Source organism: Mchenga conophoros, linkage group LG15 (assembly GCF_057382185.1).
Source record: "Mchenga conophoros isolate Kocher_MC1m ecotype Shallow Benthic linkage group LG15, M_conophoros_male_GT1.1, whole genome shotgun sequence".
NCBI lineage: Eukaryota > Metazoa > Chordata > Actinopteri > Cichliformes > Cichlidae > Mchenga > Mchenga conophoros.
Window position 1 is genome coordinate 28,147,322 of NC_140540.1, and position 24,831 is coordinate 28,172,152.

At 42.7% G+C, this 24,831-nt stretch overlaps 1 protein-coding gene and 1 pseudogene across 7 annotated transcripts in view; both read right to left on the reverse strand.

Moving 5' to 3' along the window:
* ppp4r4 (protein phosphatase 4, regulatory subunit 4) overlaps window positions 1-9,141 on the reverse strand; it is a 30,406-nt gene extending 21,265 nt beyond the window's left edge. For all 7 annotated transcript variants that reach the window (XM_085248189.1, XM_085248192.1, XM_085248188.1 and 4 more), the window contains exon 1: window positions 7,964-9,141. In XM_085248189.1, the coding sequence (XP_085104315.1) occupies window positions 7,964-8,071 (108 nt within the window). In that variant the 5' untranslated portion in view covers window positions 8,072-9,141. The remainder of the gene's footprint in view (window positions 1-7,963) is intronic.
* LOC146558584 (uncharacterized) lies at window positions 8,662-24,831 on the reverse strand (annotated as a pseudogene).

Sequence of the window (24,831 nt, forward strand, 5' to 3'; positions counted from 1 at the left end):
TTTTTTCTCTGAAAAAATATGATTCATGCCATAGAATAACTATTACTACAAAGGTCCCACAGGGTAGTAACAATAAATAACGTTAACTGCATGTTAGCACAGTAAGTACTAATACAGTAAAATTATTTCTCTGTAAAGTACACATTTTGCATTAAAATGTTTGTTGTCATCATATGATAACATGACAAGATGTGAGAAGTTAATGATAAGTCTGTGATATTGCCTGCCACACAGACTAAAGCTAATCAGACCTCTGTCAGACCTTTGTCAAAGATCATAGCCAGAGCCTTTTAAGGACCTGGGTATTAATACCTGTGGTAACTACAACTAAAAAACAAAAAAACACAAAAAAACCCCACCTGTGCTTAGAGCAACCCATAAAGAATGAGAAACAGCAACTCCAACTCTGACCCTATGATTGTCAGCTGGAAAAAACAATGGAGTGCCCACTCCGGGTCAGGGATGAGTTCAAGTATCTCGGGATCTTGTTTATGTATAACTGTATAGATCAGTGTTTCCCAACCACTGTGCTGTGGCACATAGGTGTGGCGTGAGAAATGATTAGGTGTGCTGTGGAAGATTATCTGGACCTCTACTAAATGGTTGAGATGCCACTTAATGGTTTACGTATTTGTCATGCAAACACAAGTACAGTAGAATTTACAGTTGAAGAAAAATCAAATAAAGTGCCAAATTATAATTAAATTAATAACAAAAACTATCCCGGGCATTGGATACAGATTATTTCAAGTAGCATGCCAGCAAACATTGCTGGTTTTCATTCCATCAAAGGAAAGTATTATATCAAAAAACAAAATATATATTTTTTAAATCTGCAACTATGAAAAAGTGCAAAACACTCACATTCAGGCCATTTCTGATTGAATGCTACTGTGCAAAATCATTTTTGCTTTGCAAAAAATAAAAATAAAACAAAAACAGTGCAAATCTGGTTTGTTGACTTGGTTCAGACACAGCCAGGTGGAACCTTTTGAGAGCCATTGGTTTCTGGTTCTGTAGGGCACAGGAACTCGTGTAGACCAGGAATTCAAGTCAACGATGTATCCGAACAGCAGAATATGCCATCTCCTTAACTTGTAACTTATAACTTATAACTTGTCTTATACAGGTGTAATAGCATATCAGAAAACTCAGTTCCTCCCATATGCTAATTATATGTAAGGATGAGTGATGGGCATGCAATGGTGATCTTTGCGTTGGAGTTTTTGCTCCACCTTTTGACAGATGAAAGAGGCATGAACCCACAGGCATTGTTTAGAGGGTTGACACATTTGTTGTCGAACCATTTTACTGCAATCAGACCTTCTTCAGATCTGTAACCACAGGCCCTTCTTCATTAGGTTTTGGTCTGCCATCAGGGGAGCTCCACCAGTGCAGTTTGGCCATACAGTACCTGATACCCAAGGAGGTGTGCAAGTTCTGGACCAAGCTGAAACTTGTGAAGAGCTGAGGTTCTATTTATCAGTTTGCATAGTGTTTTTTACAACTTTGACTTCTAGAGGTAGCTTCTGTTCCTCTTCACTGAGGGCAACATATGCAAAGGGGACAGAACGTGGACGGAAGAAGTGTGGGGTGACATCACTCTTCACATGAATACCAGCTTTCCAAACTTGAGAAGCTGGAGAAGTACCAAGGGTTCAGCGAAGAGCTCAAGAAGATGTGGAGGGTGAAGGTAACAGTGGTCCAAGCGGTAATCAGAGCACTAGGTGTAGTGACTCCCAAGCTAGACAAGTGGCTCCAGAGATCCCAGGAACAACATTTGAGATCTCTTTCCAGAAGAGCGCAGTGCTAGTAACAGCTAAGATACTGCGCAGGACCCTCAATCTCCCAGGCCTCTGGTAGAGGACCCGAGATTGGAGGATAGACCGACTGCAGGGGTGAGAGGGGAATTTTGTTTTTTTGTTTTTTTTTTAAAGTTCCCATCTCGTCCTGTCAGCTTGAGGGTCCACCACTTCTATGTCTGGTTGGTTAGCCATCACCAACTTGTCTGTCTATCTGGAAGTCTGTCAGGATTTTAGCTCGGTCATTCTCGACCAGATGGCCAGTAATGCGTTACAAGTAACATGTTACTGTAATCCAATTACTTTTTCAAGTAACGAGAAATGTAAGGGATTAGCATTGCAAAAAAGTAATTATATAACTGTTACCTTCCCGTAAGCATACTGTGTTACTAAAGTGTTGTGATTTTGTTTGTGAGAGTGTCTCATGACAATGATGTAAGCACGTGCGGTGCACGTGGCAGCAACAGACGTGTGTCGATCAACAATGGATAATATGGAGTGTGGGAGAGAGTACAACCATGCAGCGTTTAAAGGGTGGATGTACTGAAATTACTTTAAGTTTTAGTCCGTAAAAAGTGACAAAAACATTAGCGTCCGCTGTACACTCTGCGTGGGAAGAAAACTTCTTTCGACAGCGAAAAATTTAACTTCAAATCTCAAGCACCTAGCAAGCCGCCACGGGAGTGTGAAATTCACTGAGAAATCTCTAAATCCTCCCACTGACACGACACTGACAAACCTCCATCGGCCCCACTCCTGCTAAATGGGTGAAAATGCATTTAAGAGCAACAGGACTTAGTGCCACTGAATCTTTGATTTTATTTATTTTTTGCTGTGTTTTACTTGAATCTATTTGAAAGAGCGAGTGTTAACACAAAACATTATTTTATTTTATATGCTGGAATATGCTGCCCCAAGTGGAGGAGTTCAAGTATCTCGGGGTCTTGTTCGCGAGTGATGGGAGAAGGGAGCCGGAGATCAACAGACGGATTGGGGCTGCAGCTGCAGTAATGCAGCCGCTGCCTTTTTTGTTTGTTTGTTTTATGAACTTGCCAATTCCTGAGCATTGCTGTAATTCTGCAGTAAAGCTATTCCACAGTTTTACTCCATAAATAGTTACGCAAAAAGTTTTAACATTTGACCGTGCTTTAAGGATCTTCAGATTCAACTTACCGCTTAGTTCATAGTCTCCTTCTCTGTCATAGAACATCCTCTGTATATTTCCTGGTAACATATTGTATCTAGCTTTATACATAATTTTTGCCGTTTTGTATTTTATAAGATCCATAAACTTCAATATTTTTAATTTCAAAAACATGGTGTTAATATGGTCTCTATATCCAGCTTTACTAATCATCCTGATTGCTTTTTTTAAAATTTTACATATTGGTTGAAGTGAAGTTTTATATGTGTTTCCCCAAATTTCCGCACAGTATTCCAAATATGGCAATATAAGTGAACAGTAAAGTACCCGGAGTGATTTGGAAGGCAAACAATATTTAACTTTACTCAGTATGGAGACACTTCTTGACAGTTTAGCTTGTAAATACTTTATATTAGGTTTCCAGCAGATTTTGTTATCTATTATCACACCCAGAAATTTGACATTATTTACTAATAACTTTGCTTCGGCATCTTTTTTATAATTTCCGAATAACATAAATGTCGTTTTTTCCAAATTTAATGATAACTTATTTCTATCAAACCATGTTTTCAGTTTAATCATTTCTTGTGTGACAATTTCCAAAAGCTGCTGTAAGTTCTCTCCAGCACAAAAAATATTTGTATCATCTGCAAATAGAATAAACTGTAATATATCTGATGTTCTACATATATCGTTGATATAGAGGATAAACAGCTTTGGTCCCAATACTGACCCCTGCAGCACTCCACAAACAATGTCCATACACTCTGATTGATGTTCCCCAATTTTCACAAATTGCTTCCTGTCTCTCAAATAACTCTTTACCCACTCTAACACCACTCCTCTAATGCCATAATACTCCAATTTATCGAGTAATATTTCATGATTAATTGTATCAAAAGCTTTTTTTAGGTCGATGAATATACTAGCTATACATTGTCTTTTATCTATATTGTTAGTGATATTTTCGATCAATTCTATTAATGCCAATGATGTTGATCTATTTGATCTGAAACCATACTGACTATCCGTTATTATTTTGTGTTTGTCTATAAATTTGTCGAGTCTATTAATAAAAAATTTTTCCAGTATTTTTGAAAATTGAGAAAGTAGAGAGACAGGCCTATAATTTGTGAATTGGTGTTTATCTCCATTTTTGAACAATGGTGTTACTTTAGCTATTTTCATTTGTGTCGGGAATGTACCAGTTTGTATGGACAAATTGCAGATATGTGTTAAGGGTTTGGAAATGCCCTCTATCACTTTTTTGACTATTTCCATATCTATGTCATCAGAGTCTGTAGAGTTTTTTGTTTGTAATTTCCCAACAATATCAATGATTTCCTTTTCTTCTACTGCCGTTAAGAACATTGAATGAGGATTGCGATCAATGAATCTGGTTTCTTTCTCTACCGAATCTGTCATATCAGGAATTGTTTCAGCCAAGTCTGGCCCAACACTTACAAAGAATTTGTTGAAATCATTTACCACATCGCTCATATTATTAATGTTTCTATCATTATTAGTGAAATACGAAGGATAGTCTGACTGTCCAGAGCCCTTTTTAATGATGGTATTTAATGTTTTCCAAATCCCTTTAGTATTATTTTTATTCATAATCAATAATTTCTCATAGTATTCCTTTTTACATGACCTCAAAATACTCGTTAATTTATTTTTATATTTCTTATATTTATTTTCAGCTTCTATACTTCGGTTCATTATAAATTCTCTGTATAAGGTATTTTTCTTCTTACATGCATTTTGCAATCATTTTGTATGGGCATTCTGCATATTTTTGTTTTTTACTATATTTCCTTACTGGGCAACGACTATTATATAACATTTTAAATTTTCCTAAAAAAATCTCATAAGCTTTATCAATATTTTTTTCCCTATACAGCGTCTCCCATTCTTGCTTGAGCAAATCATTTTTAAATGCATTTATTGACTCTTCTGTTCTCATTCGTTTGTATTTTACTATATTTTCCTGTGTAACCTTCCTATAATTTTTATTATACACTATAAAAACAGGTAGGTGATCACTGATATCATTTATTAAAAGACCACTTATGGATCTATTTTCTATTTCATTTGTAAATATATTGTCTATTAAGGTTGCCGATTGTGCTGTGATCCTGCTGGGTTTAGTGATCATTGGACAAAGTCCCAAGCTATACATTGTATTAATAAACTCCTCTGTCATTTTCTGTTTGCTTGGATTTAATAGATCTATGTTAAAATCCCCACAAATGAAGATGACTTTTTGGTTTGTCCTAGTGAATATTTTATCTACCCACTCCTTAAAAATTTCAGTATTTGAACCTGGTGTTCTATATATACAGCTTACAATGACATTTTTCTCTTTTCCCATACTAATTTCTATTGTTACACACTCTAATATATTATCTACCGCCATCGACATTTTTTCTACCATCTTGTATTTTAAATTTTTGTCCACAAACAAGGCCACACCACCGCCATTCTTATTCTTTCTATTTATAAGATTTAATTCATATCCATCTATTACAAAGTCCCCACCTTTCTCTTTATTAATCCATGTCTCAGATACTGCAATCACACTGAATGGATGTGTAAATTTGCTTAAATATTCTCTTATTTTATGAAAATTTGCATATAAACTTCTACTGTTAAAGTGAATTATAGATATTTTACCGTCCACCTTGACAGTTTTGTTGAATTGATCATCATTATGATAATAGCAGGTATTTTTGATGTTAAAAAAGTTCAGTTCTGGATCAATGTCCTGCTCTGTGAAATGTGTTTTGTATTCCTTGTTTGCTGGTGAATTTATCTCCTGATTAGCAATCCTTTGTGATAACAATGTATAGATCCCAGATAATGAGTTACTTGATTGTTCCATCCTTAAATGTGTTACGCTTTTAGCTCGTTGTTGTCTTCTATTACTTGCTTGGATGACTGTAGATTGTTAGCCCAGCTCCTTGTCTTTGTAGTTATATTACTTGTTAATGTTTTCCAGATCCTGCATGCATTTGATGACCAACACTTTAGCTTCCTCCGGTGTGCCGTTAAGCTTAATAAATATTTTACAGTTTGTAGTCCAGGTATTCTGAATTTTTCCCAGTTTCTTTAAGTGTCGTGCTTTCTTCGCCATGTCAGCGTTGGATTTTGTTAGATGGTCATTCATGTAGACATTCGATCCTTTTAGTTTCCTCCCCTGCTTCAGCAGTGCATTCTTGTGTTTCCTGTTTACAAATCTCATGATGATAGCTGGTTTATCACTAGCCTTTGAGGGTGTGGTGATGTATTGCATCTCTGTGTAGTTCTTGAGCCGCAGCATGGCACACAAGAAGGCATTAAGGCATATTTATAATTGAGCTATTTGTAAATATTAGAGCTATTTCTTATATTATGTAAACTTTGGATTATGTAGTATTATTTACTGTCTGTTATTGTTATTGTCTTGGATCAACTGTAACCCACACAATTTCCTTATGGATTATTAAAGTATTCTGATTTAAAAGGGTCGCTAACATGGCCTAGAAAATCACTGAAGGACCTCTGTAGCATCCGCTGTCTCAAAAAGGCACGCAACATCTTGCAGGACTGCACAAACACAGGACACCAGGTGTTTAAGCTTCTGCCCTCTGGCAGTTATCTTGTGTATATGGTATTTATTTATTTGCTTGTCTCCATCATCACTGTTCCCACCTGACCTGAAGTAAACATGACTCCTAAAGCCTGTAATACAACAAAGGACATTACTAATGATTACTAATGATCACTGATTATACAAAACCTTACATACACTTTGATCTGTTCATATAGATCAGGGTGAGGAACTCCAGGCCTGAAAGGCCGGTGAACCTGCAGGTTTTAGATCTCACCCTGGGTCAGCACACCTGAATGAAATGATTAGTTCATTACAAGGCCTCTTCAAGACATGTTGAGGGGGTTATTAGCCATTTAATCGACTGTGTTGGATCAAGGACACATCTAAAACCTACAGCACACCAGCCCTTGAGGCCTGGAGTTTCCCCACCCCTGGTATAGATCATAATCTTGAGCTCACACAGCGTTCTGCATTCATGCAGCAACAACTCAACAGGAAGTAGTTTTATTCCAGCTGTGTGATGTTCAGATATCAGCTGTGAGTTTAACAGCTATAAAAACTATAAATATATCAACGGGTTATGGATGAAAGCACATCATTTCCCTAGGGATTAATAAAATATTCTGACCCTGAAATGGAAAATGCAGTTATGATGAATGTTCTCATGATCTGCTTCACTTTGTTTAATATGTTGCCTGTTTTCATGAACGATCAGATGCTATGAATTAAGATTTGGCGTTTTCTGCTCCCTTTCCTAAAGGATGTTCCAGTGTCTCCTCTGCTAAAGGAAGCAATAAAGGAAGCACTGAAGCTCCTTTCCTTAGTGTTTGGAAAAATGGAGCAGCTCTTGTTATGGGCGCAACACAGATACTTCCGGGTCACGTCTGTCAATGAGGAACTGTCCTGAGCATTCACACGTGCAGGAAGGTCGTAAGAGGACACGGAGAGGCTCACCTGAAGTCTGACTGACCACTGTCAACCATAACAACACATACACATGCACACAGTGCAAGTGTGTTTGTCGTCATCACATCAGCTTTCTCCCGTAAGAACACCCAAGCTCCGCCTCCTCTCTCAATGTCATCATGGTGAAACCCCGCCCACACAGCTACAGGTGTAAGAATCAGGCAGCGCGTTTATCTTTTCAGTTACTGATCAGTCATGAATAGCGACTGTCTTAAATTAGATCAGAGACAGCTTCACTCTGTTTCTCATGATTACTGGTTAATCGATCAGTTATTGGCCATTTTTCTCGATGCACCTCAGACCTGTCTGTCTCTCTGCAGACAGACAGGCGGACAAACTGCGTCATGCTGCGGGTCTCCCTTCTGCTTCCTCCACTGAAGCTGCTGATCTTCCTCCCACTAACTCACCCTCCTCCTCATTACTTTACGTTTCTCTCTCTCACACACACACACCCACCTTCAGGCTCCTGCGGATCGGCCTCTCGATGAAGGCGAGTTCCTGCAGCTCCTCCAGCGGGCCGCACAGCACGCCGGCCGGGCTCAGGGCCATCCTGCCGGGTAACATCTGGCTGTTAGAGGGGGGGCAGTCGTATCAGCTCCGACCATCCCTGTTGAGGGGGCGGGGGTTGCGGGGCTGTCACTAACCGTTTCCAAGGAGATCCCGGCTCGAGCTGAACGTCACTCCAGACTCCGTTCAAAAGTCTGACAAAGTCTCACGAACGCGCTCATTTGCACACGATGCAGCTATCAGAGATCCCAAACAAAACCCGTCCACACACTCACGGCACGATCTGCGGTTCGGCGCTCACAGAACTGCGATTCCTCCAGAAAAATCCCCCGTAACATCCCAAACTGTCACACCGTTACCGGGATGTGTCACACGTTTCCAAGCAGATCCAGTGCAGCGCAGAGAAGCCAGCCAGACTGCGTGTAAAAAGCTCCAGTTAACTCTTTTATTCCCCGAGGACTCTTCATTCACACCACACTCAGTCCAAAAGTCCGCACACGGAATTTATTCGGAGTAAATCCAAAGACTGAATGCAGGAAACCGCACAAACCGGGCGCGGGATGAATCAGATGGACCTCCTCTCCGGTTCGTCGCATATCTCCAAATATTCTGACAAAGTCCAGATCTTCTCCACCTGCTTCAGCTCCTCAGGGCTGCGGTGGGAGCGTCACGCAGAACTGCGGCTGCGCTCCTCCGTGCTCCTTTGAGTCCGTCATCCTCGACAGTGCACAACCGAACCGAATCGCCCACTCTACGTTCAGTGCTGGTCTGTCATACGCAGACCGGTACCGGACAGCGTCAAAGTTCACAGACGGTATCAGACTGATTTTCACACCAAAGGACGAAGAGGAGGAGGCTTCATCACCGTGAGTGACCCGTGAGCAGCAGAGCGGGCTGAGCGAACCTAAACGGAGTCATGAGGATGCAAGCCCGACCTGAACCGGGACCGAGAGATGAGCTGCAGGGCGTTAAGCTGGAGGCGCAGTGCAGCAGCTGATCCGTCTCCATGGAAACGACTGTCCGTGCTAATTCATAAAGTCCAGAACGTGTCTTCGATCTAGAACCCGCTCTCATTCTGAGCTGTCCCATCACCTGTAAACGCACCTGAAAGTTCAATAATCATCAAATAAAACTATCCACGTCACGTGCTTAAAATCCGCATTGATTTGTTTTATTTTGCAGGGTCAGGGTCACTTCCTGCATTCAGGGTTTTCTTCTTTTTTTTCTGAAATGTTTCTTTTTCCACGTGAACATGAAGCTCACAGCTTATGTGATGAATGCCTCACCTGTTAAGCTCTGAGATTGTTTCCTGTGTTCAATCATCATTTTAGAGCAGGTAATCACAGGTTAGCCCTGTTGGCCCTTTGTTAGATGCCTGGAGTTTCTGAATGACATGTAGTTGGGACAGAGCAGGCAGGTAAGCCACTTAAGTTACACTATCATACCGAGACAAAAAACACATAATGCAAAAAGATGGGGACAGGTGAGACCAGACAGACAGGAGGAGAAGGAGGAGGAGGAGAAGAAGAACAGGGGCTGACCTTCAGCTGCAGTCTCAGTGTCAGAGTTGGCTGACAGTCCGGCTCATGAAAGCTCAGAGTTGATCAGACCCTCAGACTCTGAACCAGAACCTTCTGCTGCACACCAGAGAGTGCTGCTTCCTGATTGGATGGTTTCACAGGTAGTACCCAGTCAACAGTTTGTTTTATTTTATTTTTATATGTTTGAATTTGTGGAACTTCCAACCACACTTGAATCCACTTGAATGTTGTTTTGTTTTTATCATCCAATTTGATTGTAATCAAACACTCAGTTCTGTGTTTACCAATTTTTTTCTTTAATGATTCTGATTTTGAATTAATTTAGGTTACATTTGTGTGTTTGAAATCATTGAATTTAAATGTGTGAGATGGGTTAGTAGTTGAGTCTTTGAAATTTTATCAGGCTGCTGTTGACTGACCGGGTTTAAACGATTGATACACAAATCAGTTAGTAGTTGTCTGGGCTGTTGTGAGTCTGGTTATGTGCATCGATCCTGTTTCCATCTGTGTTGTTGGTGAAGGCTGTTTTTCGGGTGCAGGACAGAAGATATTGCTGACAGCAGCTCTCGCAGTGTTTGAATTTTTGTCTTCAGCTTGGAGGAAACAAACACCGCTGACCCGCAGTCTTGACATCATTCAGCAGCAGCTGAGGCCAAAACGCCATCATCTTGGATGACCCGCTGCTGTTCACACGCTGCTGGCATTAACGAGAAACACAGAGAGCAAACCGTTTCCTGTTCCCCTGTCTGACATGGCAGTCTCTGAGCAGAACCTGGATGACTACAGTATCTACAGTCACCTGGCAGACGAGGAGCTGCTGCAGATCGCTGTTGAGAGAAGCTTGTCTGATAAACAGGCTTCATCATCATCATCATCCAAACAAACCCTAACCCAAAGGGGTGCAGACAGTTCCTGCACCTGAACCTGCCCCCCACATCCAAAATTGTATAAACCCTCCCACAGCCCTGTCACAGTTTCAATTCAATTCAATTCGATTCAGTTTTATTTATATAGCGCCAAATCACAACATAAGTCGCCTCAAGGCGCTTCATAGATACAGAGAAAAACCCAACAATCATATGACCCCCTATGAGCAAGCACAGTGGGAAGGAAAAACTCCCTTTTAACAGGAAGAAACCTCCGGCAGAACCAGGCTCAGGGAGGGGCGGCCATCTCCTGCGACCGGTTGGGGTGAGAGAAGGAAGACAGGATAAAAGACATGCTGTGGACATGCTCTACAAGGTCTACAAGAGGTGAGTCAGTTTGCAATGAAATAGAGCTCAGAGGATGGAAACATCCACAAACATCAGAAAGCAGCAAGAGATCAATAGACGTTTCAGAGTGAGTGTCAGACAGTCTGGAGATGGTTGCAGGGTGTGTGTGTTGGGTGGGTGGGTGGGGGGTGGGGTTGTTTCTGACTTGCTCTGTGCTTGTGACTCTGTCGTTCTACTCATGTTCTGTGTTTGTTCTGACTATCTGTTGGTTCTGTTATGGTGGTTTTAACTCTGTGTTATTCCAGTGCAGCGGCTCTGTGTTGGATCTGACTCTGGCTCCAAGTCTGTGGTTCTGAAGGTTTGTGTGTTTCCTCAGAGAGGTCAGTTCATTACAGTCCATCATCATGAATGGGGATGCAGAGGCTCTGATGGAATTGGTCCAGAGGCGGTTAAGCAGCCTTATGGAGCCAAATGATAAAGGCTGGATCGCTCTTCGTGAAGCTGCTTATTATGGACAGCTGCAGTGCATTAGGATCCTGGTCAGAGGTCAGGACACCTACTGCTTTCTGCTTCTCATTAAGCCTCTAACAACGCCTCTTACCTGATTCAGCCGTTAAATGTGATGTTAATCACCAATAAAGCTTTACTTTGTGTTTTGGTTGATTTGTCATTTTTGTCTGTGAAGGTTCTCAGTCATCCAGGTCATCGTAGTCAAAGGAGCTTGCAAAGAAAAGTGTCTGGACTTCTTTACGTTGCTTGAAGACGTTTCACCTCTCATCCGAGAAGCTTCTTCAGTTCTAAGGTCAAATGGTGGAGAGTCCCAGATATAAACCTAGTGGGAGTAACCCCCCACAGAGGGACAAAAGGACCCCCTGATGATCCTCTAATCGCCTGAGCCAAGGTGTGAAACTGGGTGTGGGTCCCAATCAGCCAGAGTTTCGGGTGTGTTCACTGTGAAACCTGGCCCCACCTTATCATGCGAATTCCTGAGATCAGATGGCCCAGGATGTGAGTGGGCGTTAAGGCGTCTGGGAAGGGATCTCAAAACTGGATTATAGATGGCAGAGAGTTGGTGTCGTAAACCCCCGCCTCTGTTCAAAGATGGTTGCTCACAGTGGACATAGATGGCTTCTTTCACTCCTCTTTCAAACCATCTGTCCTCTCTGTCCAAAATGTGAACATTGGCATCCTCGAAAGAGTGTCCTTTATCCTTAAGATGCAGATGGACTGCTGAGTCTTTTCCTGTGGAGGTGGCTCTTCTGTGTTGTGCCATGCGCTTGTGAAGTGGCTGTTGGGTCTCTCCAATGTAGAGGTCTGAGCATTCCTCGCTGCACTGTACAGCATACACCACATTGTTAAGTTTGTGTTTTGGCGTTTTGTCTTTCGGGTGAACCAGTTTCTGTCTGAGCGTGTTGCTGGGTCTGAAATGCACCGGGATGTCATGCTTGGAGAAAACTCTCCTGAGTTTCTCTGATACACCGGCTACATAGGGGATGACAATGTTGTTGCGTCTGTCCTTCTTATCCTCCCTCGCTGGTGTCTGGTCTTCTTTTCTGTGCCTCTTTGCTGACTTTAAGAACGCCCATTTAGGATAGCCGCACGTTTTGAGTGCTTCCTTTACATGTGTGTGTTCCTTCTTTTTTCCTTCAGGCTTAGAGGGAACATGTTCTGCCTGGTGGTGTAGGGTCCTAATTACTCCAAGTTTGTGTTCCAAAGGGTGATGGGAGTCAAAGAGGAGGTACTGGTCCGTGTGTGTGGGTTTCCGGTAAACTTCGATGTTGAGTTTGCCGTTCTCTTCAATGTGCACAGCGCAGTCCAGGAAAGGCAAACAGTTATCCTTTGTGTCTTCCCTGGTGAACTTGATGTTTTTATCCACAGCGTTAATGTGCGCAGTGAAGGATTCCACTTCTTGTGTCTTGATTTTGACCCAGGTGTCATCCACATATCTGTACCAGTGGCTGGGTACTCTTCCTTTGAAAGAGCCAAGAGCCTTCCTTTCCACTTCCTCCATGTAAAGGTTGGCTACAATAGGTGACACGGGGGAGCCCCTTCGTGTACTTGAAATATGTAGTGGTGAGGCAGAGGTCTAACAGTGTGCAGATCTGATCGGGTGTGAAGTTGGTCCTGTCCTCCAAGGAGCTGTCTTCTTGTAGTCGTTTTCTGACAGTCTCCACGGCCTCCGTGGTGGGTATGCAAGTGAAGAGAGAGACTACATCAAAGGACACCATGGTTTCATCTGGATCCAGGGTAAGTTTCTGGACCTTGTCGGTGAAGTCGGTGGAGTTCTTGATGTGGTGTGGGGTGTTCCCCACGAGAGGAGCAAGGATGGTAGCAAGGTGTTTAGCAATGTTATAAGTGGCTGAGTTTATGCTACTGACTATGGGTCTGAGTGGGACAGCTTCCTTGTGGATTTTAGGAAGTCCATAGATGCAGGGTATGGCATCCCCTGGGTAAAGGCGGTGATATGTAAGGCGGTCAATAATTTTGTCCTTTTCAAAGTCTTGAAGGCAAGCTATAACTTTCTTTTTGTAGCTGCTTGTGGGGTCTCGCTTTAGGGCTTTGTAGGTATTGTTGTCACTGAGGAGAGTAGTGATCTTTGTATGGTAATCTGTAGTGTTTAGGACCACGGTGCATCTTCCCTTATCAGCTGGTAAAACAGTGATGTTGTGGTCTTTGCTCAGGGAAGCGACGACCTTCTTTTCCTGTATTGTGAGGTTGGATGGAGGGACTGGAGAGCGTGGCTGAGACTTTCATCCTGATTTGCTCTGCTTCTGTCTGTGATAATTTGTTAATCCGTATGGCAGATTCTGTGGCTGTGATGAGGTCCAATATGGGCAACTGTTGTGGAGAAATGGCAAAATTGAGTCCTTTGGCTAATACTCTCTTTTCAGGTTCAGTGAGAATCCTGTCTGAAAAGTTCTTAACCCATTTCTCCTGACTGACTTCAGGTGTGTTTTCTTCTCTGGGTTGTGTAGGTTCAGACTGAGGAGTGTGTGTTTTTGAAAGCAAGGTGTGAAATTTCCTGCGTTGTCTTTCTTTTCCTTTACAGTGTTGGGCCTGCTGAGCCTTGTCCACAAACTTGTAAACCTCTTCTAAGATTGGAGAGGGTAGAAGGATTTCCAGTTCCTGCAGGGTCTGGCTGATCTTGATCTGGAGGGCATTTTTGTTTCACATTTAAAAAAACAAAAAACCTTCTGCTCGAACCTTGAGCTACGGTTGGGCAAACCCTCCAGTTTTATGTCTGTAACATGACATCTGACTTCAAATGTTTCTTCTTCAGATTTTCAGCTTCATTCACCTGCTTATGTTTTTATGTCCACACTGTTCATTCATGATGGAAAAATGTGCTGATATGCAACACAATGTTAGGCTTCTTTATTAATTTACTGTAAGGGTGACATGATCATAACCTTCTGGGAAATCCAGATTTTTGTTTCCTGTACATGGACCCTTTGTACAGGTCCATGCACATGTAGTTAAAATAGTTAACTTGTTACAAGACGAGATAAACATTCCTTTATAGCTCTCCTGAAACACCAAGTGCTGGCTATGTCCTCTAGAGAGGGTAAGGGACAACTGATGATATTTTGTGCTGTCTTAATGACTCTCTGCAGGTTCTTCTTGTTCGCTACCAAGCAATTAACATACGAAACTGTGATTCAGTAGGTGAGGACACTCTCTGTGGTGCTGTGGTAAAAAGCTACCATTAGGTTCTTATCCAGATGGTTTTTCCTCAGCGTCCTAAGGAAGTGGAGTCTTTGTTGCAGTTTGTCAGCCAGGATTCCAGGAATGATCGTATTGACTGATGATGGTACTCAAGGTGGCAGAGCTCTTTTTAAAAAAAATAACTCAGCCCTTATGTAAATACTAGGCCTCTTAGGTGAGTATGTTTATCCAATCAGTTTTCAGGAATCCCTACCAGCTTAACATTCTTACTTAAATATGGTCACTTTTTACTTAAAGAAAAAAAACAAACCCTGCGAACCAATAAGTGAGGTCAGAGATGACATGCCTGGTCAATGGTTTTTCACCACATTCACCCAGTGATCAGTCAATGTGAGATCTGACCTCTAAACCACAAGACAGACTCTTCAGGAGAGGTCATGTGGAGGTCAGTGATGCTTCAGCTTCACGTGTGATAATAGGACAGGATGCTTACATTAAAACATTTGACTAAACTTGCTAAGAAATTAAAGACATCTGTAGACCTTGTTACTGAGAGCAGGTCATAACCGAAGGAAGTCTTGTAGAACAGACTGCTAAAAGAAGTAATACCATTAGTTAATGATTCAGTCTTGAATATGATCAACCTCTCTCTTATAATTTCCTATGTACCACAGGCCTTCAAGCCGGTAGTAAATAAACCATTACTTTAAAAGGCATCATTTGACCCTTTAAGTAAGGCCAATCTCTAACCTTCCTTTCATTCCAAAAATTCTTGAACGAGAAGTTGTCAAACAGCTAACAGGTCATCTGCAAAGGAATGGCTTATTCGAAGAGTTTCAGAGCCCATCACAGTACAGAAACAGCTTTAGTGAAGGTTCCAAATGACCTTCTTATGGCCTCTGACAATGGACTCATCTCTGTGCTTGTCCTGCTAGACCTCAATGCAGTGTTCGATACTGTCGACCATAATATCCTATTAGAGCGATTAGAGCATGATGTAGGTATTACAGGTGCTGCAATGCAGTGATTTGTATCATATCTATCTAATAGACTCTAATTTGTTCATGTAAATGGAGAGTCCTCTTCCACAGAGTTCCACAGGGTGCTAGGACCAATTCTGTTTACATTATGCTTCCCTTAGGCAGTATCATCAGAAGGCATAGCATACATTTTCGCTGCTATGCAGATCACACCCAACTCTACCTATCTGTGAAGCCAAAGAACACACACCAAATGGTTAAACTTCAGAAATAGAATAGAATAGCCCTATATTGTCATTGTACATGTACAACAAAAATGTGGGTTACTCATACCATGCCTCAGATTTGTGAGATGATTGGACAGAGCCTGAGAGTGGGGGGATAGGGCTTGTTTACAGTTGGAATGGCCCAGAGGAAGAAGCTGTTAGTGTTAGTTAGTGTCTGGAGGTGTGGGACCTCCATGGTTGGCAGAGGGCAGCCAGTGATTTTTTTGGGTGGTGTTAATTACCCTCTGTGCAGCCTTCCTGTTTTCAGTTGTGGCCCCTGTGTACCAATCACACAAGCAGTAGGAAAGCATGCTCTCCACTGAGGAGCTGTAGAAGACCAGCAGCAGCTTTTGGTCCAGGTTAGTCTTCCCCAGGACACGGATCAAGTGTACCTGCTGAAGACTAAAGACTCTGGTCTGCTTCCCCCAACTTCCTTACTACACCCCCACAAATTGTCTTACAGTATGGGTGTCAGACTTGTTAAAATCCAGTGGCACCAAGGCATTATACAATAAAATAATGTGATAATGTGAACTTCTCACCCTATTTCTAAGGGAGAGGCCAGCCACCCTTCGGAGGAAGCTCATTTCCATCGCTTGTATCTGCGATCTCGTTCTTTTGGTCACTACCCACTGCTTGTGGACATAGGTGAGTGTATGGACGTAGATCGACCAGTAAACTTAGAGCTTAGCTTATACACTCAGCTCCCTCTTCACCACGACGGACTGGTGCAGCGTCCGCATCACTGCGGCCGCAGCACCAATCCGTCTGTTGATCTCCGGCTCCCTTCTCCCATCACTCGCGAACAAGACCCCGAGATACTTGAACTCCTCCACTTGGGGAAGGTACTCATCCCCGACCCAGAGTGGGCACTCCACCCTTTTCCGGCTGAGAACCATGGCCTCAGATTTGGAGGTGCTGATCCTCATTCCCGCTGCTTCATACTCGGCTGCGAACCATTCCAGTGTGAGCTGGAGGCCATCACCTGATCAGGCCAACAGAACCACATCATCTGCGAAAAGCAGAGATGAGATTCTGAGGCCACCAAAGTGAAAGCCCTCCGCCACTTGGCTGCACCTAGAAATCCTGTCCATAAAAATTATGAACAGAACCGGAGACAAAGGGCAGCCCTGGCGGAGCCCATCACCCACCGGAAACGAGTCCGACTTATTGCCGGCAATGCAAACCAAGCGGTTCGCACTGGATAGGGATCGAATGGCCCGTAGCAATGGGCCAGACACCCCATACTCCCCCAGCACCTCCCACAGGACACCCCGAGGGACACGGTCGAATGCCTTTTCCAAGTCCACAAAACACATGTAGACTGGTTGTGCAAACTCCTATGCACCCTCAAGTATCGTTGAGAGGATGAAGAGCTGGTCCAGTATTCCGCGACCAGGACGAAAACAGCATTGCTCCTCCTGTATCTGAGGTTCGACTAGCGGACAAACTCTCCTTTCCAGCACCCTGGCATAGACTTTCCCAGGGAGGCTGAGGAGTGTGATCCCCCTGTAGTTGGAACACACCCTCCGGTCCCCTTTCTTAAAGATGGGGACCACCACCCCGGTCTGCCAGTCCAGGGGTACTGCCCCTGATCTCCACGCAACATTGTAGAGGTGTGTCAACCAGGACAGCCCTACAATGTCCAGAACCTTCAGGAACTCGGGGCGGAACTCATGCACACCAGGGGCTCTGCCACCAAGGAGTTGTTTAACTGGCTCAGTAACCTCGCCCCTGGTGTTTATACACCTCTCTGTATTTAATCATGAATTATTATTATTAATCTCTGGCTCTTTTCCACAGCATGTATTCTACTCTGACTTCCTCACCTCACCTTCCTCCTCGGAAGTCAGTTGGATTAAGGAGGTCTATACACAGTGTAGGTAGAGCACAGCTTTCCCCTCCTGAGACGCCTGACTGTTTGCCAGAATCTCTTCGAGGCAGTCCAAAATTCTTCCCAGCACACCCTCACTACGCGTTTAGGTGCACTGGGTCTGTCCAGCTTCTTCCACTGCCACCTGATCCAACTCACCACCAGATGGTGATCAGTTGACAGCTCTCTCTCTTTACCCGAGTGTCCAGAACATATGGTCGCAGGTCTGGTGATACGATTACAAAATCAATCATCGACCTGCGGCCTAGAGCGTCCTGGTGCCACGTGCACTTATGGACACTCTTATGTTCGAACAAGGTGTTCGTTATGGCCAAACTGTGATTTGCACAGAAGTCCAATAACAAAACACAGCTCAGATTCACATCAGGGAGGCCGTTCCTCCCAATCATGCCCCTCCAGGTCTCACTGTCGTTACCCACGTGAGCATTGAAATCTCCCAGTGGGATAACAGAGTCTCCAGGTGGAGCACCTTCCAGCACCCCACCCAGGGACTCTAAGAAGGCTGGGTACTCTGAACTGCTACTCGGCGCATAAGCGTAGATGACAGTCAGGACCCGTTCCCCGACCCTAAAGCGCAGGGAACAAACCCTCTCATCCACCGGGGAGAACACCAACATACCAGCAGCAAGCCGAGGGCATATTAGAATACCCACCCCAGCCCGCCGCCTCTCACCAGGGGCAACTCCAGACTAAGACAGAGTCCAGCCCCTCTCCAGGACACTGGTTCCAGAGCCCAAGCCATACGTAGAGGTGAGCCCGACTATATCTAGCCGGTACCTCTTAACCTCACGCACTAACTCAGGCTCCTTCCCCACCAGGTAACCCTATCCCGGGCAGGGTAAACTATTCCCTCAATGTTTTTTCTCATAAGGGTGTCCTGTTTCTAAATTCAGATAAAAGTGAGGTTATTGCACTCAGTCCTAAAAATCTTAGAAATATGGTATCTAACCAAAGTCTTAGTCTGGATGGCATTATCTTGGCCTCCAGTAACACTGTGAGGAGCCTTGGAGTCATTTATGACCAGGATATGTCCTTCAATGCACATATTAAACAAATATGTAGGACTGCTTTATTCGATATGTGCAATATCTCTAAAATTGGAAATATCCTGTCTCAGAGAAACGCTGAAAAACTAGTTCATGCATTTATTACTTCTAGGCTGGACTACTGCAATTCATTATTATCATGATGTCTTAAAAACTCCCTGAAAAGCCTTCAGTTAATCCAACATCCTGTCAGGGATTGATGAGAGAGCAGATTTCTCCTATATTGGCTTCCCTTCATTAGCTCCCTGTTAAATCCAGAATTTAAAATCCTCCTCCTCACACACAAGGTCTTGAATAATCATGCCCAATCTAATCTTAACGACCTTGTAGTACCATTTCACCCCAATAGAGCACTTCACTTTCGCACTGCAGGCTTACTTGTTCTTCCTATAGTATTTAAAAGTAGAATGGGAGGCAGAGCCTTCAGTTTTCAGGCCCCCCTTCAGTGGAACCAGCTTCCAGTTTGGATTCAGAAGACAGACACTATCTCTATTGTTAAGATTAGGCTTCAAACTTTCCTTTTTGCTCAATGATATAGTTAGGGCTGGATCAGGTGACCCTAAATCCTCCCTTAGTTACTCTTCAATAGGTATCGGTTGCTGGACGCTTCCCATGATGCATTGAGTTTTTCTTCTTCACTTACCCTTTTCCCCCCTTACTGTGTTTATACACCTCTCTGTATTTAATCATGAATTATTATTAATCTCCTGCTCTTTTCCACAGCATGTATTCTACTCTGTCTTCCTCACCTCACCCCAGTCATTCAGCAGATGGCTCCACCCCCCTGAGCCTTGTTCTACCTTCTTCCTGTTAAAAGGAAGTTTTTTCCTTTCCACTGTTGCCAAGTGCTTGCTCATCAGGGGTCTTCTGATTGTTGGGGTTTTCTCTGTATGTATTATTGTAGGGCCTTTACCTTACAATATGAAATGCCTTAGATGACTGTTGTGACTTAGTTCAATATAAATAAAATTCAATTCAATTGAATATGAGGCACACGACTCTCTGTACAAATGAATAGGATCTTATTTTTTATGGTTTCCACTTTCTGTGATGTGATTTCGTTTGCGTTTGCTGCATGTTCTCTGCATGTTTAGAATGATAGGACATGTCTGACTTTAGGTCAGAAGGGACTTCAGCAGATGGATGAGCAAACACACTCAGTATGCTTGTTTACTCAAAGGAGGGTTTAAAAAAAAAAAAACAATGCAGAGGGGTTCTATGAAGCACAGTCTGACATTTTACCTTTCTCTGCACTAAGCTGCACCTGACTCAGTGAACAGGGGTACCTTAAAGCATGGTACCGCTCTGATGCTGGCCAGTCAGCGAGGCAATGTTTCCAGTGTCGAGTTTCTTCTGAAGCATGGAGCTGACCTAAACATCACCAACAAGGCCCAGGAGACACCGCTGTTTGCAGATGAATTGTGACATCACAGTGACATAATACAGAAAGTGCTTTAGTGAAGGTGTCATAAGTACTACCTTCAGAGGTTTGAATAATATATATTTAAGGAGCTTGGAAAGAAAAACGACTTGATTTCTTTATGTTTCTTTAAGACATTTGATAGGTTTGTAGCTTGAACCCATCCGCTGGAACGTTGAAGGCAATATAATTACACTGCAAAGCAAGACACAAGTAGGCAAGCTTCTTCATGTTTCTCGTGCACGGGAGAGAACCGGATAGGCACCGTTCCTTCGCTTGACCCCAGTTGCTCTCGTCCGTTCTCCCGTACCACTGTTCTTTTATTGAGGTTACATGAATATGCATAAGTTCATTAACATATGACGTCTACATACACACAAAGAGTACCTTGCCTGTGTGTGTGTGTGTGTGTGTGTGTGTGTGTGTGTGTGTGTGTGTGTGTGTGTGTGTGTGTGTGTGTGTGTGTGTGGCCTGCTGATCAAAGGGTCAAACATCCTTGGTCAGGAAGAGGGTAGCCTCCCCCTCACCCTGGATGGTTCATCCTAGATAACACGGTGAGGAAGTCCTGCAGTTCATCTAAACAAAGAGCACTTAGACTAGAACAGATGCAACTACGTTAATCCTACCATAAAACAATAAGACACGGTATGACCTCTCATGCTCCCAAAGTGCTGTCTAATACACACAAAGTTTGCAGACTATCAAGGATCAAAACCTCTACCAATCTACAACTAATCACAAAACTCTAAGCATATATAAGTAAATATTTCTAAGCATAAATGACAATCAACAATACAAATCTAACATTTCCCCCCTTTTTGACCTTTATGCTTGAAAAGTTCCCAGGTATGAATACCTCATGTCTGACAGTTTCAATGCAAACATTTTTATACTCAGCATATGTCAAATCACCCTAAATTACTGTAATGATACACAGTTTAACAAATGTATTAGCAGTTATCCCATTCCTCATTGATCTCATCTCATGGCAAACTGCATCCCACAAACAAACAAAGAAATTGTTAATTTAATAGTGAAAATAAGAAGATAACATTTTCAAAAACATCTCAGCTTGGTGGTGCTTCCTCCGGGTGTGCACATCACATGTCTCTCTGCAGAGTGGTTTAAGCTCTGCAAAGCGTCATGAATGTCTCTTCCAGTTGTTTCCATCACTGTCCATAGGACCAGAGTCCAAATGTATGTAGAATAGACATTCAAACATACCAGTTGGTTTTGTTGTTCGTCAACATGGGTCTCAGCTATTTCCAAGCTGCAGACCTCTCAGCACTCTAGTTTTATGGCCTCCACCAACCCCCATCACCTCATTCAAGCCTTCGTCCTGTGAGGGGGATATTTGACTATATATATATAGATATATGACTCCTTAATTGTCCACGCTCATGGGTACACCACTTGCATAGGTTTAATATTTGTAAATAAAACGGCTAATCACACAAATCACTGCAACAATAATAAAAAACATTGTTTAATGTTAATCCTTGGACCCCTCCTCTTGACGCATGGACACACCCATGCGTCAACTCACCAAACCTGGATTCCTGTCTTAAAGAAAAAGATTAGCTAGATCATATCCCAGGCAACATCAGGGCATCTCCTCCCCTGGAGCAGCACCACCCTGGACCTATAATCCTGCAATAAAAATGTTAGTGTGTTTTGCATATTAAGTTTGCTTAACACCTGGTTCTCCCAGGAGCCTGCATACACACCATCATGGCCTGGAAAGCAAAATCTGGAAGTAAAATCAAACTTCATACCTGTAAACAATTGTATCATAAGAACAAGAAGCATTCAACATCAGCAAGACAAGTGTCATGTGCAGGTTTTCTCAAATCAGTAAACTACAATTATTTTCATAAGTCGCCTCAGACATGGATCATCCCATGTACTCAGGCAACATTAATGTAATCGGTGACTGCTCTTAAGCAAAGTCACTCCACTTATATATTACTATGGGCTCAAAAGTGGCCAGCTAATGAGCCCATATCAAACTATCCCAGAAACACTGTATCTCTTATTTGTTTTTCTCATGTCACTTGTCCGCTTCTGCCGAATCCTCTACACGCAGTCATAGAAAAACAAACATTAGCAACACAGTGACCATTGGTGGTCAGACGCAGGTCGACAGGTTCCAGAGGTGCCATAAAAAGACCATAAAGTTAGCCATCTATAGCTGTGGAAAGAAGTAACACCAGTTCTCAACACAGGAAATTTCACACATGTTATTCACATTATCAAAGTAGCCATCACATTTTCCCATCAACACAATGCAACAGCATCACCACTCATAACCTGTAAACACAGTTTTCCTCACACATAAACCCAGAAATCCTGTAGTAGGAAAAAACATCAACCAGTTGTCCTGGTATAAATCGCATCATCAATCCACATGAAGAACTGGCATGCTGTAAGAAAAGAAAATGCAAATATTAGCGCTTGCGCAGGCGTATGCATACTTTGTCACAGTTATCTCTGTGAGCAACACAAGCCTATGAATAACACACCTGATAAATGCACAGACACAGAAAATGGCATTTAAAAGGTTAAATCATCATGCAACCTTGAGTGTTGCTGTCATCTTTCTGCTCCTGTAAAAGGAAACACATGGGTTCATCTGCACCTTTGTCAGGTGGGGGTTAACTTCACACAATCATGTTCAGTCAGTCAGTTATTTTAAAATTCTCACTCATTCACTCAGTGGTTCCCTCTTTTGCTAATTGTGGAAATTATCATCGCATTCGTTTCCATGCTCAGCAAAACGACGTTATTTCAAAAAGAAAAATAATTTAGACTGGATTTCCTCGTTGAATCCTTTTTGGGGGGGACTCTCATTTCCTAATTGTCCCAAATAAGTGGCTTTCTCCTGAGCCCATTTTAAATGTGGAGAAACTCACTTGCAACAATTTTCTTGACGACGTGTAACGCTTTTAATTCCCGACTTGCAGATCTGCTCAAAGAAAAGAAATTCACAAGCAAAAATCAGTGCTTGTTCAAAAATGAAAAATAAAAAATAACAGAGATTATCAAACCAAACTTTCAGTGCACTGTGAAAGTATCAAAATAAAAAGGCCTTGTTAAGTCATGACACAAACTCCTCATCAACTTCACAACAGGAGAAGAATTATCAGCTAGATTCACTCCAAACCAAACTGCACAACACACAACATAACCCTAATGTCATATTAGCTATGAGTTTAATCACCAGGTCTGTGCTCTTCACTCATTCAAGCCACAGATCTATTTTATTCAATTTTTCCTTTTTCCCTTCATCATAAAACATGTGACATGCTGTCATGCACTTCACAAAAGACGTTTGTTCTGACGTATTCAGAGTTGTGTATCTAAATACAGGATTCACTCGCACATCAAAACAGGAAACTCAGTGTTTTAGAGTCTCCACTCTAACAAACTCCAACACATCCCATTCACTCGTGCTAGAATTCAGTCACCTTTCATTAATCTAAAAACCAATCAAATAATTTGCATATCGGCTATTAACCCACTAAGTTGACAGGACAACAGAAATGCATGTTCAAAATAGTATCACAAAAGACAATTTCCCTCATACAGTAAATTACTTGTGCTGCTCAATCAAGCAGGAAGCTTCTCCCAATTTACTATATCAACAAATAAATTTATTGTCTGATCTCTGGTTGGTCAAACCAGGATCTTTTTTCCCCACAAAAGTTAAACTGTTGTCCTGCAACCTAGAGAGTCAATTTTTTGCATTGGATAAATTCAGCATTTGATAACAAGTGTCTGCTAAATTGACACTATTTTAACACTGATGAAAGATAACAAGCTAATTTTCATTGCATGGGTGTTTGTGTTATTAGGCAGGTCTAATGCATGTCTGTGGAGCTGCATATCCAGCAGAGCATGTTCTTACAGCTGCCTTTCCTACACACTTCTCTGCTATTATTTAATCATTTCTTAACTAATGTGCTGTGAGTCCACTGGTCTTTGCATCACATGGGGTGACTTGGACAAGATGATAAACAGACTCACGCTTAAGATGTTGTCTAATCTTCATAAGCTCTCTTGTGTTTGTGTTAGTAGGGTTAATGCATGTTCTGCTTGTGTGTTGTGATTCTGTATATATTTCTATTTTCGCAGTGTTTCAGACTCCTTCACAATTTTCCAACTTAAGCAGTCAGTTTTGTTTTCCCCAGGTTTGCTAACCCAAATTTTGATTTCCCACATTTAATAACAAAATTTGTGTTCTCACCACTCTCACTATTGTCCTCTGCCACTTCAATAGTCCAATAGCAGGCAGTTTCTCCTTCAGCTTTGTCCTGTCCCTCCTCTGATGCGGTTGACTTTGTGCTAGTGGCTGAAGTGCTGCCGCTGCCTTCTTGGGCGACTTCTTAGCAGCTGCTGCCGGTTTCTTGGCTTTGGCCGCGGCGGGCTTCTTGGCTTTGCTCTCAGTAGCCTTGTTCATCTTGAAGGATCCGGAGGCCCCGGTGCCCTTGGTCTGCACCAGAGTGCCCTTTGCCACCAGGCTCTTGATGGCGGTCTTGACACGGGCCTTGTTCTTGTCCACATCGTAGCCTCCGGCAGCCAGAGCCTTCTTGAGAGCGGCCATGGACAGGCCGTTGCGCTCCTTGGAAGCGGCCACGGCTTTCACAATCAGCTCGCCCACGCTGAGGCCGACCTTCTTGGGCTTGGAAGTCATTGTCTTCTTCTTCTTGGCCTGAACCTCTGCACAGGGCGCAGGGCGTGTTTATGATGGAGCCTTTCCCACCACAGCACTGGCACGTTGAACGCATCAT